The sequence below is a fragment of the Staurois parvus genome, unplaced genomic scaffold (assembly GCF_062004578.1).
Source record: "Staurois parvus isolate SC_StPar_1 unplaced genomic scaffold, SC_StPar_1.0 ptg001045l, whole genome shotgun sequence".
In the NCBI taxonomy this organism is placed as follows: domain Eukaryota; kingdom Metazoa; phylum Chordata; class Amphibia; order Anura; family Ranidae; genus Staurois; species Staurois parvus.
The window spans coordinates 6,738,018-6,752,367 of record NW_028318841.1 but is presented as its reverse complement, the minus strand read 5'-3'; the positions used below and the strand labels follow the sequence as shown (position 1 = coordinate 6,752,367).

At 42.0% G+C, this 14,350-nt stretch overlaps 1 protein-coding gene across 3 annotated transcripts in view; it reads right to left on the bottom strand.

Annotated features, from left to right (window-relative positions):
• Positions 1 to 14,350, bottom strand: part of LRCH2 (leucine rich repeats and calponin homology domain containing 2) — a 153,120-nt gene that overhangs the window by 13,324 nt on the left and 125,446 nt on the right. For all 3 annotated transcript variants that reach the window (XM_089657979.1, XM_089657980.1, XM_089657981.1), the window contains one exon: positions 2,878 to 2,955. In XM_089657979.1, coding sequence (XP_089514105.1) covers positions 2,878 to 2,955 — 78 coding nt within the window. The remainder of the gene's footprint in view (positions 1 to 2,877; positions 2,956 to 14,350) is intronic.

The following is a 14,350-nucleotide window of genomic DNA, read 5'->3' as shown; positions in this document are numbered from 1 at the left end:
AGACCAGTTCTGGAAAACCATTCTTTGGACAGATGAAACTAAGAGCAATATGTACCAGAATGAAGGGAAGAAAAAAGCGTGGAGAAGTCTGATGATCCAAAGCACACGTCATTTGTAAAACATAGTAGAGGCAGTGTGATGGCATGGGCATGCATGGGTTCCAGTGGCACTGGGTCATTGATGTTTATTGATGATGTGACAGAAGACAGAAGCAGCCGGATGAATTCTGCAGTGTTTAGAGATATACTGTCAGCCCAGATTCAGCCAAATGCAGCAAAGTTGATTGGACGGCGCTTCACAGTACAGATGGACAATGATCCAAAACACACTGCAAAAGCAACTCAGGAGCTTTTGAAGAAAAAGAAGTGGAATATTCTGCAATGGCCGAGTCAATCACCTGATCTCAACCCAATTGAACATGCAAATTTCACTTGCTGAAAGCAAAACTAAAGGCAGAAAGATCCACAAACAAAGAACAACTGAAGACAGCTGTAGTTAAAGCCTGGCAAAGCATCAAAAAGGAGGAAACCCAGTCTTTGGTAATGTCCATGGGTTCCAGATTTCAGGCAGTCATTGCCAGTAAAAGATTCTCAACAAAATATTAAAAATGAACATTTGGTGATTATATTAATTCGTCCAATAACATTTGAGCCCCTGAAAACGGATGGACTGTGTATAAAAATGGTTGCAGTTCCTAAAATTTGTACTTGATATTTATGTTCAACCCCTTTGAATTAAAGCTGAAAGTCTGCACTTCAAATTCATTTGGATTGTTTCATTTTAATTTATTCTGGTGGCATACAGAGCCAAAAGTATAAAAATTGTGCCTGTGTCCAAATATATATGGACCTAACTGTATATACCGCCATTTGTAGATACTATAACTCATGTCAACCAATTAATATACACTTATTGGGATTTTTTTTTTAGCAAAAGGCATGTAGCATAATACATTTTGGCCTAAAATTTATGAAGAAATTTTATATTTTTATTGGTTTTATAGCAAAAAGTCAGAAAATGTAGAGGTGATCAAATGCCACCGAAAGAAAGCCCTATTTGTTGGAAAAAAAAGACAAATTTCATGTGTGTGCAGCGTTTCATTACCACGCAATTGTAAGTTAATGTAACACAGCGCCATATCACAAAAATGGCTTGGTCAGGAAGGAGGGTAAATCTTCCGGAGGGCAAGTGGTTAAAGTGGACCTTTAAAGAAAGAAAAGGGGAGGGAGGTGAGGGGAATAAAAAACTTGTTATTTTACTTCTGGCTTTTTTTTACTGCAGGGAATGACCTTACTATCCTTCAGACATGATCCCATGTTGAATAGCCCACAGCTTGTATCATGAGAAACATTCTACAACAGTGCAAAAGCGTTTTTGTGCTGGATTTGGGCTATTCAGTGTTCCACAGGATCTTGCTGGAAGAATGATGACATTATCCTTGTCCTGGAACTACAGGAGAAAGTGGAAGTAATTTTTGTTTATTGTAATTCCACATTTTGGCATAGGGGAGGGATGAATCTTGGGAAATAAGCAGACCTTGCATTTTATTGCAAACTCTGATTTAACCACTTGCCCTCCAGAAGGATTTACCCCCTTTCCTGACCAGGCCATTTTTTTGCGATACGGCGCTGTTACTTTAACTGACAATTGCGTGGTCATGCACCTAAATGAAATTTATGTCCTTTTTCCCCACAAATGGAACTTTCTTTCGGCAGTATTTGATCGCCTTTTCCTTTTTTATTTTTTTGCGCTATAAACAAAAAGAGACTGACAATTTAGAAAAAAAGAACAATATTTTTGACTTTTTGCTATAAAACATATAAAAAAAAAATGTAAAAAAAAAATCAAATTTTGGCATAAATTTAGACTACATTTAGGGACTGTGGCGGGCATTCTGACACTGGGGAGGAACTAACTGCCACTGACATCCTCAGTGACAGTACAGTGTCAGTGCTTTTTATTAGCACTGATCACTGTATTGGTAATGACACTGGGCAGGAAGGGGTTAACATCTGGGGAGATCAAAGGGTTAACAGTGTGCGTTTTACTATGTAAGCATGCTGCTTTGTATTTATGCAGAGCAATACAAAGCAGCATGCTGGTACTGACAGAGGAGAGATCTGTGTTGTTTACATACAGACCTCTCCCCTGTCAGTGTTCCTTGGCAATCACCAGGTAATCACCGGCCGGGACCCGTGATTGACAGCCGTAGCCGCCAATGGCGGTGTACGCGCCCCCTACCCAGAAATGCGAAATCACGTGTGTGTGAATGTATATACATGTGTGTGGTCTCTTCTTATGGTTTGGAAGTGGCAGGCTGGTCTTCGAAATAGGTGACCACTGTGACAATCTATGCAATAAGGTAAGAAACGTCTTTGTAAAAGAAGCCCCCCCTCCCCATGCCCCCCCTTATACTTACCTGAGCCCCATCATGATCCAGTTCTGTACACGAGAGCTGCAGGTCTCCTGGCTTTGTTTCTTCTCACTGGGCAGATCGATAGCAGCAGGCGACATCAGCTCCCGCTCCTGTCAATCATCTCCAGTGACAAGGGAGCGGGGGGCAGGGCCAAGTCTCGCTGTCTGTGTCAACTGACACAGCAGGACTTGGGCGCGAGCCCGCACGAGTGCCCCCATGGGAATTGGCATTAAAGCGGGGGCACCAGCAAGAGGGGAGGAGCCGGGAGCGCCGACAGAAGCCCGAATTTTACTTTACAACCACTTTAAAGGGATGAGAGGGCTGGGCAGGAATGGGTGAAAGTTACTTTAATTATGTTTACATGCAAAAAGCTGAGTTGTTGAAATGATTCCAACACTCCACTCACAGTAAAACTGATAAATAATCCGGATTTGTAACTTGAGAATAAAAATGAGACTCACCTGTGGAACTCCAAGTTTTTTACACGCATCCAGAAAGTTTTCCACATTGCGCCTGCATTTTGCCATGCTGAGTTTAGGCTATAACACATAAAATGACCATATACAGTTAATTAGCAAATTAGTAATATGGATTAAAAAAAAAAACACACACAACAGAAATGTACAATAAACACCAATTTTAAGGAGGGGGAGAAAGGGGTTCCTTAACTATTCACAAAATCTCTAAAATGTAGCATGGATCGCAGAATCTGACAGATATTTGTGTGGCCACAATGTAAATGGACAAATCTCCTGCCACAGCTATTGTATTTTCACAGCCAGCTCTGCCTGCTGTCAAAATACATCCGATTGGATGCAGGTGCTGTGCTGTTTGTTTGAGAAATTGAGCTGAGCAGATTATTGTCAATCTAGGGATATTGGGAGGGAAGCAGTAATTGGGGCCACCCACTGAGCGGATTCAGCTAGTTCATCAGGAACTGACTAAGGGTTGCTCTGTGTATTTTTGAGGTTCCCAGTCAATAGATTTATATCCACACTGACTGAGTCTAACTTCTGCAGGACTTTAAAAGAGACCCTGTAAACTTGCCCATTTACGGCAAAAAGACAGGATTTCTTTAAAACCACTTGCCAGCCAAGTTATTCGCAACTTCCCTTTGATTTCAGAGCACTCCCCGTGCCAGGTCACAGCCACTGCAAAATACCATACGTCGAAGCTTACAAACAGAAATGTAATCACTCGATAACATCTGTGGCTAGCAATTAACAGCTCGACCGAAACACTGCATTATGGAAGTAGACTACATCTTCCGCCATACTCATAAGCACCAGTGGCTGCAATGGAAAAGGGATCAGTGGAGTGCTCTGGGGGCGAGTATAACATGTTGACAGAGCGTGTGTGTATGTATACACAACACACACACGCTATATTGCCAAAAGTATTGGGATGCCTGCATTTACACGCACATGAACTTTAATGGCATCCCCGTCTTAGTCCATAGGGTTCAATATTGAGTTGGCCCACCCTTTGCAGCTATAACAGCTTCAACTCTTCTGGGAAGGCTGTCCACAAGGTTTAGGAGTGTGTCTATGGGAATGTTTGACCATTCTTCCAGAAGCACATTTGTGAGGTCAGGCACTGATGTCAGACAAGAAGGCCTGTCTCACAGTCTCCGTTTTAATTCATTCGAAAGGTGTTCTAACAGGTTGAGGTCAGGACTCTGTGCAGGCCAGTCAAGTTCCTCCCCCAAAAACTCGCTCCATCCATGTCTTCATGGACTTTGCTTTGTGCACTGGTGCGCAGTCATGTTGGAACAGGAAGAGGCCACCCACAAACTGTTCCCACAAAGTTGGGAGCATGAAATTGTCCAAAATGTCTTGATATGCTGATGCCTTAAGAGTTCCTTTCATTGGAACTAAGGGGCCAACCCCAATCCCAACCCCTGAAAAACAACCTCACACCATAATCCCCCTCCACCAAACTTTGCACTTGGCACAATGCAGTCAGGCAAGTACCGTTCTCCTGGCAACCGCCAAACCAAGACACGTCCATCGGATTGCCAGACAGAGAAACATGATTTGTCACTCCAGAGAACACATCTCCACTGCTTCAGAGTTCAGTGGCAGCGTGCTTTACACCACTGCATTCGAAGCTTTGCATTGCACTTGGTGATACAAGGCTCGGATGCAGCTGTTCGGCCATGGAAACCCATTCTATGAAGCTCTCTACACACTGTTGTGCTAATCTGAAGGACACATGAAGTTCAGAGGTCTTTAGCTATTGACTCTGCAGACAGCTGGCGAATTCTGTGCACTGTGTGCTTCAGAATGCGCTGACCCTGCTCTATTATTTTACGTGGCCTACCACTTCATTGCTGAGTTTCTGTTGTTCCCAGTTGCTTCAACTTTGTTATAATACCACTAACAGTTGACCGTGGAATATTTAGTAGCAAGCAAATGTCACGGGTGGACTTATTACACAGGTGGCAACCTATCACGGTACCACTCTTGAATTCACTTAGCTCCTGAGAGCGACCCATTCTTTCACAAATGTTTGTAGAAGCAGTCTACATGCCTAGGTGCTTGATTTTATACCTCTGTGGCGATGGAGGTGATTGGAACACCTGAATTCAATGATTTGGAGGGGTGCCCTAATACTTTTGGTAATATAGTATATTTAAAAAAAATAAAAAATTATATATACCAAGCAAATATTTGTTTACTCATATCTTGCAATTTTTTTCAAACCGCACTAATTAGGTCAAGTTAGGAAGATATGGTGTTGTGAATGGAGTTGTGTTATTGAGCAAAATTCCATCATAACTATGTTCCTATCTTTTACATTTCAGATGTGTTTCTTCATTCATATATGTCAGATATTCAGGCCTGTAATCTGGCACAGCTTGTAATCTGCGTCAGTTTTACCTCTGTGCTTGCATAATTTGAACAGATGTCGTCAAGTATATACTTTATACTGACACAGTTATTTCTGAGCAGGACAATGAGTTATTTATCAATTTGCTATCATACAATAAATCTGTCTCACAAAATCTATCACTTAGGCCATTTTAGACCTCATAAATCTCTTGATTACAGTACAAGTGCTACCTATTTTTAAAAAAACATAAGGCAGACATTTATTACAGATGTCAAGCCCAGTAAACTCCTGGATGACTGCCAGCTGTAAGCCTCCTTTTACCTCAAGGAACAGCTCACATAAAACATGCTATATATACAAATATATATACACAAGCACACACAACTGGAACTTCATATACAGTCTGCAATGACAACCAATCTAACACTGCCAAAACAAATGTGCCCCTATCCCGGCAAACATCTTTGAAATGTATACAATTTACCCAGGGAGAGTTGTTTTGGACACAGAAATCAAAGCTTTTCAGATACAATGTAAGAGAAGCTACTGTCCAAAACTAGAATGCAGCCCGTGACACCTGGTGAATGGCTTACAACAGAGGATTTGGAAACATACAGGCGAAACACGAAATATTAGAATATCGTGCAAAAGTTCATTTATTTCAGTAATGCAACTTAAAAGGTGAAACTAATATATGAGATAGACTGATTACATGCAAAGCAAGATAGTTCAAGCTGTGATTTGTCATAAATGTGATGATTATGGCTGACAGCTCATGAAAACCCCAAATCCACAATCTCAGAAAATTTGAATATTACATGCAATCAATAAAACAAGGATTGTACATAGAACAATATCGGACCTCTGAAAAGTATAAGCATGCATATGTACTCAGTACTTGGTTTGGGACCCTTTTGCAGCAATTACTGCCTCAATACGGCGTGGCATGGAAGCTATCAGCCTGTGGCACTGCTGAGGTGTTATGGAAGACCAGGATGCTTCAATAGTGGCCTTCAGCTCTTCTGCATTGTTCGGTCTCATGTCTGTCATCTTTCTCTTGGCAATGCCCCATTGATTCTCTATGGGGTTCAGGTCAGGAGAGTTTGCTGGCCAATCAAGCACAGTAATCCCACGATCGTTGACCCAGGTTTTGGTGCTTTTGGCAGTGTGGTAGGTCCAAGTCCTGCTGGAAAATGAAGTCAGCATCCCCATAAAGCTCTTCTATGGAAGGAAGCATGAAGTGCTCCAAAATCTCCTGGTAGACGGCTGCAATGACCCTGTACTTAAGGAAGCCACAGTGGACCAACACCAGCAGATGACATGGCTTCCCAAATCAACACAGACTGTGGAAACTTCACACTGGACTTCAAGCATCTTGCAGTGTGTGCCTCTCCATTCTTCCTCCATACTCTGGGTCCTTGGTTTCCAAATGAGATGCAAAAGTTGCTCTCATCAGAAAAGAGGACTTTGGACCACTGAGCAACAGACCAGGTCTGTTTTTCTTTAGCCCAGGTAAGATGCTTCTGATGCTGTTTGTTGTTCAGGAGTGGCTTGACAAAAGGAATACGACATTTGAAGCCCATGACCAGGATCCATCTGTGTGTGGTGGCTCTTGGTGCACTGACTCCAGCCTCAGTCCACTCCTTGTGAAAGTCCCCAACACTTTTGAATGGCCTTTTCCTGACAATCCTCTCCAGGCTGCGGTCATCCCTGCTGCTTGTGCACTTTTTTCTTCCACACTTTTCCCTTCCACATTTCTATTAATGTGCTTTGATACAGCACTTTGGGAACATCCAACTTCTTTTGCAATTACCTTTTGAGGTTTTCCCTCCTTATGGAGGGTGTCAATGATAGTTTTCTGCACAACTGTCAAGTCAGCAGTCTTTCCCATGATTGTGATTCCTACTGAACCAGACTGAGAGACCATTTAAAGGCTCAGGAACCCTTTGCAGGTGTTATGGCTTAATTAGCTGATTAGAGTGGGACACTTTGAGCCTAGAATATTTCACCTTTTCACAATATTCTAATTTTCTGAGATTGTGAATTTAGGGTTTTCTTGAGCTGTAAGCCATAATCATGAGAGTATAAAAAATACAGTGAGCGCTCCAATGGTCAGCAGCTGAACATTCAAGGAAAACACATAAAAGTCCCAAAAATATATATATAAAGAAAATGCAGCGCTGTGTTATGTTACTATATTGCGGGCAGATATAAATAATAAATGAAACCAAAGCAAATGAATAAATAAATTAATAAATAAATAAATCACAGTCCAGTAATGGTGCTCGCTGATTCCCAGTGCAAAAGTTAGAAATGCGCACTAACCAGAAACATATTAATAATACGCATGTGTATATGATATCATGGAGATTCCCCTCTCTTTTCTGGTCTGGTAATGGGCAGGAGCTGAAGATAGTAGAGATGAAGCGCCCTCGTGTGGCGAAATGGAGGTCCAGCAGGTCACAGAAATCCTTACAGAAGTGTGTGAAGTGGAAAATTCCTCCTCTCAAAGGCTGGTGCAGGGATCAATCTGGGTCTGCAGAAGCTGAAAAGGCTGATCGCAGAAGACACAGGAAAGAACCCATAGTGTAGTAGGTTGATGAAAATGATTTTATTCAAGAAAAACAGGAGTGTTCAGGAAAAACTCACAATGGTGCCAGGTTTAATCAAATGACTGACCCTTTAAGATTAAAGATGGCCGCCGGGCCTCCACGTGGCACCGGCGGCGTAGTGTCCATGGCGTCCTGGGCTCCAGCTGACGCGTTTCGTGCGCACGCACTTCTTCAGAGGTAGAGCTGAGGATCCTCATCATTTTCATCAACCTACTACACTATGGGTTCTTTCCTGTGTCTTCTGCGATGAGCCTTTTCAGCTTCTGCAGACCCAGATTGATCCCTGCACCAGCCTTTGAGAGGAGGAATTTTCCACTTCACACACTTCTGTAAGGATTTCTGTGACCTGCTGGACCTCCATTTCGCCACACGAGGGCGCTTCATCTCTACTATCTTCAGCTCCTGCCCATTACCAGACCAGAAAAGAGAGGGGAATCTCCATGATATCATATACACATGCGTATTATTAATATGTTTCTGGTTAGTGCGCATTTCTAACTTTTGCACTGGGAATCAGCGAGCACCATTACTGGACTGTGATTTATTTATATATTGATTTATTAATTTGCTTTGGTTTCATTTATTATTTATATCTGCCCGCAATATAGTAACATCACACAGCGCTGCATTTTCTTTATATATGTAAGCCATAATCATCACAATTATGACAAATCACGGCTTGAACTATGTTGCTTTGCCTATGGCCAAATGGCGTCCGTAAAAATGTATTAGCTTTCCGGGAGGCCGCCATATGGCGTCCTCCCGCACATGCGCAGCTCGCGTGCTTGCAGAGCCGCTCAGCGGCGCGATCTGTCACCGGCCGTGTACCTCGGACACGGCTGATGACAGATCTGAGTGCCGGCCCCCGTTGCCGGTACCATGTGACCTGCTGTGACCAATCACAGCAGGTCACATGACAGTTGTATACAGTGGATGGCTTCATTCATGCCATCCATTGTATACTAGTGTCTAGCTGTGAATGGTCACAGCTAATCACGTGCACATGTCATGTGATTAGCTGTGGCCAAATCACAGCTAAGCACAAAAAAAAAAAAAACCCTGAATGAATCAATGTCATTCAGGTAAAAGCTTGCTTATAGCAAAGTAATTCTTTGCTATAAGCAAATTGTGTAAAAAAAAAAAAAAGAAAAAAAAAAATACTGATCACTTCGCCAAAGTAGTACAATGTTACTATGGTAACATTGTACTACTTTGGACATAGTGAAATATGAAAAAAAACTTAAAAAAAAGAAAAAAAATGTAATAAAAAATTAAAAAAAATATATATATATATTTTTTTTTTTTCACACTGGTCACCAGTCAGTGTCCCTGATCACCGCCATGCCAGTTATATGACGACGCTGTACTGCACTGGTGACCGTATGTAAAAAAAAAAATAGTGAAAATATTTTTTTTATTATTTTTTCATTTTCCGAAAAAGTATGACAAAAAAAAAATACAACTTCAAAAAACTTGCCATGCCTCTTATGAAGTACGTCGGACTGTGTGGTCATTTGGGGGATATCTGTACTATGCTGACATTCTTGGACCTCAAGAAATTAGATTGGCTGTCAGTACTTCAGGATTGATCAATATTCAGATCTATACCATAGTTTGTGAACTCTATAACCTTCCTACAAACTAAAAAAATACATCCTAATTTGGGTTATTTTCACCAAAGACATGTAGTAGAATACATCTCGGCCTAAATTTATGAAGAATAATTTATTTGCAAACTTTTATAACATAAACAAAGAAAAACGTGGGTTTTTTTTTCAAAATTTTCGGTCTTTTTTGTTAATTTAGCAAAAAATAAAAACCCCAGCGATGATTAAATACCACCAAAAGAAAGCTCTAGTTGTGTGAAGAAAATGATAAAATTTTAGTTTGGGTACAATGTAGTATGACTGCGCAATTGTCATTCAAAGCATGAGAGAGCTGAAACCTGAAAAATGGCCTGGGCAGGAAGGTGTAAAATTGCACGGTATTGAATTGGTTAAGTTGCATTACTGAAATAAATGAACTTTTGCATGATATTCTAATTTTTGAGTTTCACCTGTATCTCTTGCTTAATGACCAAATTTCTAAAAGGTAACCAAAATTAAAAGACAGTGACTACTGTCAGCCAGACAGCCCCATTACTTTCTACAGCATGCACTTATGTAGGCGCAGTAGCACTAAGTTATTGACTCCAGAAAGCCACAACAGGGATTGGGGAGAAGAGACACTTTTCTACAAATAAATCTACAGCCAACTTTAATCAGTGGAGCCAAATGGCACATAGTAGGAACTAAATTATAATTTCAGTAACTGTTTTTTTGATTGGACTGACAGATTCCTCTATATTAATGTGTCCACTTGGACAAGCTTTTATTTTTTTTTAGGCTACTGCTCCATTAAGATCACATGCTTCCACAGATTTTCTAAAGCCATTTACCAATAACACTTTATTAATGTGAAGCTTTAACAAAGTAAAACATGTAATTGAAAGCTTATACTAAACGCAGCGAAGAAATGTGCTTTCAGAGGGAATGCAAGGGGCTGTAAACTGTTTATTCTGCATTCATCAGTTGCTGATCTAATGTTCTGTGACAGAGGGTTTATTGTTTTCTTCCAGTAACTGAACCAATGACCCTTCGCACAGTCACAGGTTTGCTGCTTTCTTTCAAAATGTTGCTTTCTAATCAGTTTTCCAAATAACCAATTTACTGGGTAAAGCTGTGAAGTCATTATACATGTAATGTTTTGTGGAGATATCTATACTATTTTTTTCCTCCCACCTTCATCGGAATAATAAAAAGACGGATCGCCATTGCTATGACCCATGAGACCCATAAAAGAGAACAAATGTGTATTGTATTTTTAGTGACTACACACAGATGTATCATGGCAAGAATTATTCAAAGTAACATCTGTGGGATTTTCCTAAACTCACAGAAGTCAAGGTCTAAGTTGCAAAGTAAAACTAGGGCACACAGAAGAGTTTTCTAGTTAGCTGATGATGGTAATAAAACGTATCCGTAGTGCAGGAATAAGAAGCCTAGGAACCCCAGCCGCTCAGGCATTCCGAGATGCTGACAGCCACAGGCATGATGAGTGTCAAGGTTGCCCACATTTGCTGTAGTGTCTGCTTTTAGGCAAGACTAGATATACTACAAGGGATAGACCGAAATTTTAGTGGCCGAAATATATCGGCCGAAAAGAGAAAATGCTGATAGGAAAATATTAGCCGATACAGGTGCCGATAGGGGGCGGCGCTGAATGGCAGGAGAGGAGCATTGTATATAAGTGAGATACCGCTAAATGTCACTGCTGGTTTTTAAATGTAATTACCAGCTTCTTTGTCCCTTCACTATAGCTCCACGAATGAGCTGTCATTCTCTCCTCCGCTAAAGGAAATGAAGGAGCGGGATCACTGGGTAACCCTGCCCCTTAGTTTCCTTTAGTGGAGGGAAGATTGACAGCTTGTTCTTGTTAAAAACCAGCATTGTTTTTCAATGCAATTACTGGCTTCTTTTTCCTTCACTATAGCTCCGAGAAGGAGCTGTCATTCCCCTCTCCTTGCTAGGTCGGTCCTAGCAACCAATCACCTGCGGGTTAATATGAAAGGTTCACTTGGCCAGCATCAACTCCCGTCCTCCATCCTGAGCCCTGCGTCTTCTGCTCTCCGCTGTGCACTGAGAATATCAGCAGCAGCAGCAGAGGGAAAGGTGGGGGAGAAGACACTACCTGGGGGGGAGGTGATATGCAGAGGACACTGCTATGGGCAGGACCACCCCCATAGCAGTGTCCTCTACCACCCTTCATATCAACCCCCCCCCCCACAGTAGTGTCCTCTGCCCCCCCTTTTCCCCCATAGCAGTGACCTCTGGTCCTCTTCCTCCTCTAGCAATGTCCTCTACCCCCCTTTTCCCCCACCAGCAGTGTCCTCTTCCCTCTCATGGACAGGTATTTAAAAATCTGAATTCCCAGCAAGTGGCTGGGGATTGGGATTGTTCTGCCCTCCCTCCTACCCTGATGCCCTAAGGTGTCTGCCTAAGCAACCGAATGCTGGGCACCAGCATAAGGCTGCTTAGGTAGGTGCCCTAGGGCACCAAGGTAGGGAGGGGGGCAGAAAAATCCCAATCCCCAGCCACTTGCTGGGAATTCAGATTTTTAAAATATCTGTCCATGGGAGGGAAGAGGATACTGCTGGGAGTTTAGATTTCTAAAATACCTACCATCCGACAATACCCTTTATTGTCCTCCTGGAGCAGCTGAAGGTGAGCATCTCCTCCTCGCCCTCCCACCAGTGTACAGCTGCTGCAGGAGGAAAATCCAGGTGATCGGTTCTAGTAAACGCCCCCCCACTGCCAGTCCCATCCTTGCTCCAACTTTTTTCTGCTGCCTGGCCCTTTCAACAGGGATCCTAAAGAAATTGTGAAAATATTAAAAAATAAAAATGTAAAAATAAAAACTACTGACACCATCCACTGCCCTACTGATACTGTCTACTGCTCTGCTGACTGGCACCATCCACTGCTCTACTGACTGACAACAACCTCTGCTTTACTGACACCGTCCACTGCCCTACAGACTGACACTGTCCATTTTTAACGTAGGCCAAGTTTGTATTTTTACAGTAACATTTGTTTTATTATATTTTTCTACATTTCCTTGCTATTTAGTTAGGCCTTACTAGTTATTTTATTTTAAATAGCGCTGAACCCCAATGATCTTTGATCTCTTTAATGTTGTTCAGGTAGAACCTCTCAAAGGTTGCCTACCCCTGAGGTACAAAGTAATTAACCGCCTAAGGACCGCCCTATAGCAGAAATACTGCTACAGGGCGGCACCTGTGCGCAGAATTACGTATATACACGTGATTTTGCATTTCCGGGTAGGGGGGGCACGCGCACCCTACCTGCGCCGCCATTCGCGGGCACGGATGTCAATCACCGGTCCAGGACAGTATAATTACACACAGACGCGCGGTGATTAGAGTGCATCTCCGACAGGGAGGAAGATTGTTTGGTTTCCAATCTTTTTCCCTGTCAGTTCAAGCACACTGCTCAGGATGGCTGTGCACAGTACAGCCATCCCGCTCAGTGTGCTTACAGTGAAGAACACACCCCCTGCCCCCTAGTAAAACACTCCCAGCAAACACTTTGATTGCCCCTCACACTAACCCCTTCCTGCCCAGTGTCTGTGCTTTTTTTTTTTTTAGCACTGATCACTGTATTGGTGTCACTGGGGTGTCAGTGACATCAAGTTAGTCCCCCCCTCATGTCAGAATGTCTGCCGCAGTCCCACCAAAAAAAACCCCAAAAACGATCTATACCGCCATTTGTAAATGCGATAACTTTTACGTAAACCAATTTACACGTATTGTGATTCTTTTTAGCAAAGACATGTTGCAGAATACATTTTGGCCTAAAATTATGATGAAATTTTATTTTTTTATTTTTTTTACTGGACATGTTTAATAGCTAAAAGTCCAAAATATTGGTTTTCTAAAAATTGTTGGTCTTTTTTGCTTATAGCGCGAAAAAATAAAAACCGCACAGGCGATCAAATACCACCAAAAGAAAGCTCAATTCGTGGGGGAAAAAAAAAGGACAAATTTCATTTGGGTGCAGCATTGCATGACAACACCATTATCAGTTAAAGTAACATAAAGCTGTAATGCAAAAAATGGCCTGGTCATGAAGAGGGGGTAAATCCTCAGGCGGGCAAGTGGTTAACAAGCATCAGTCTGGAGAGGGTTACAAAATTATTTCTAAGGCTTTGAGACTCCAGTGAACCATGGTGAGAGCCATTATCCACAAATGGAGAAAACTTGGAACAGTGGGGAACCTTCCCAGGAGTGGCCAGCCCACAAAAATTACTTCAAGAGCACAATGACGACTCATCCAAGAGGTCATAAAAGAACCCAGAACAACATCTAAAGAACTGCAGGCTTCACTTGTCTCTGTTAAGGTCAGTGTTCATGATTCAACAAAAGGAAAGAGCAAAAATGGTATCCATGGGAGAGTTCCAAGGTAAAAGCCACTGCTAACCAAAAATAACACAAAGGCTCATCTCACATTTGCCAAAAAACATCTCGATTATCCCCAAGACTTTTGGGCAAATATTCTGTGGACTGATGAGACAAAATAACTTTTTTGGAAGGTGTGCGTCCCATTACATCAGGCTTAAAACTAACACAACTTTTCATAAAAAGAACATCATACCAACAGTCAAACAAGGTGGTGATAACGTGAAGGTCTGGAGCTACTTTGCACCTTCAGGACCTGGACAACTTGCCATAATTAGATGGAATAATGAATTCTGCACTCTACCAGAAAATCCTGAAGGACAATGTCCAGCCATCAGTTCATGACCTCAAGCTCAAGCACATTTGGGTTATGCAGTAGGGGACAATTACTTTTTCACATAGGGCCAGGCAGGTTTGGACAACTTTTTTCACTTAATTAAATCATCATTTGAAAACTGCATTTTGTATTTA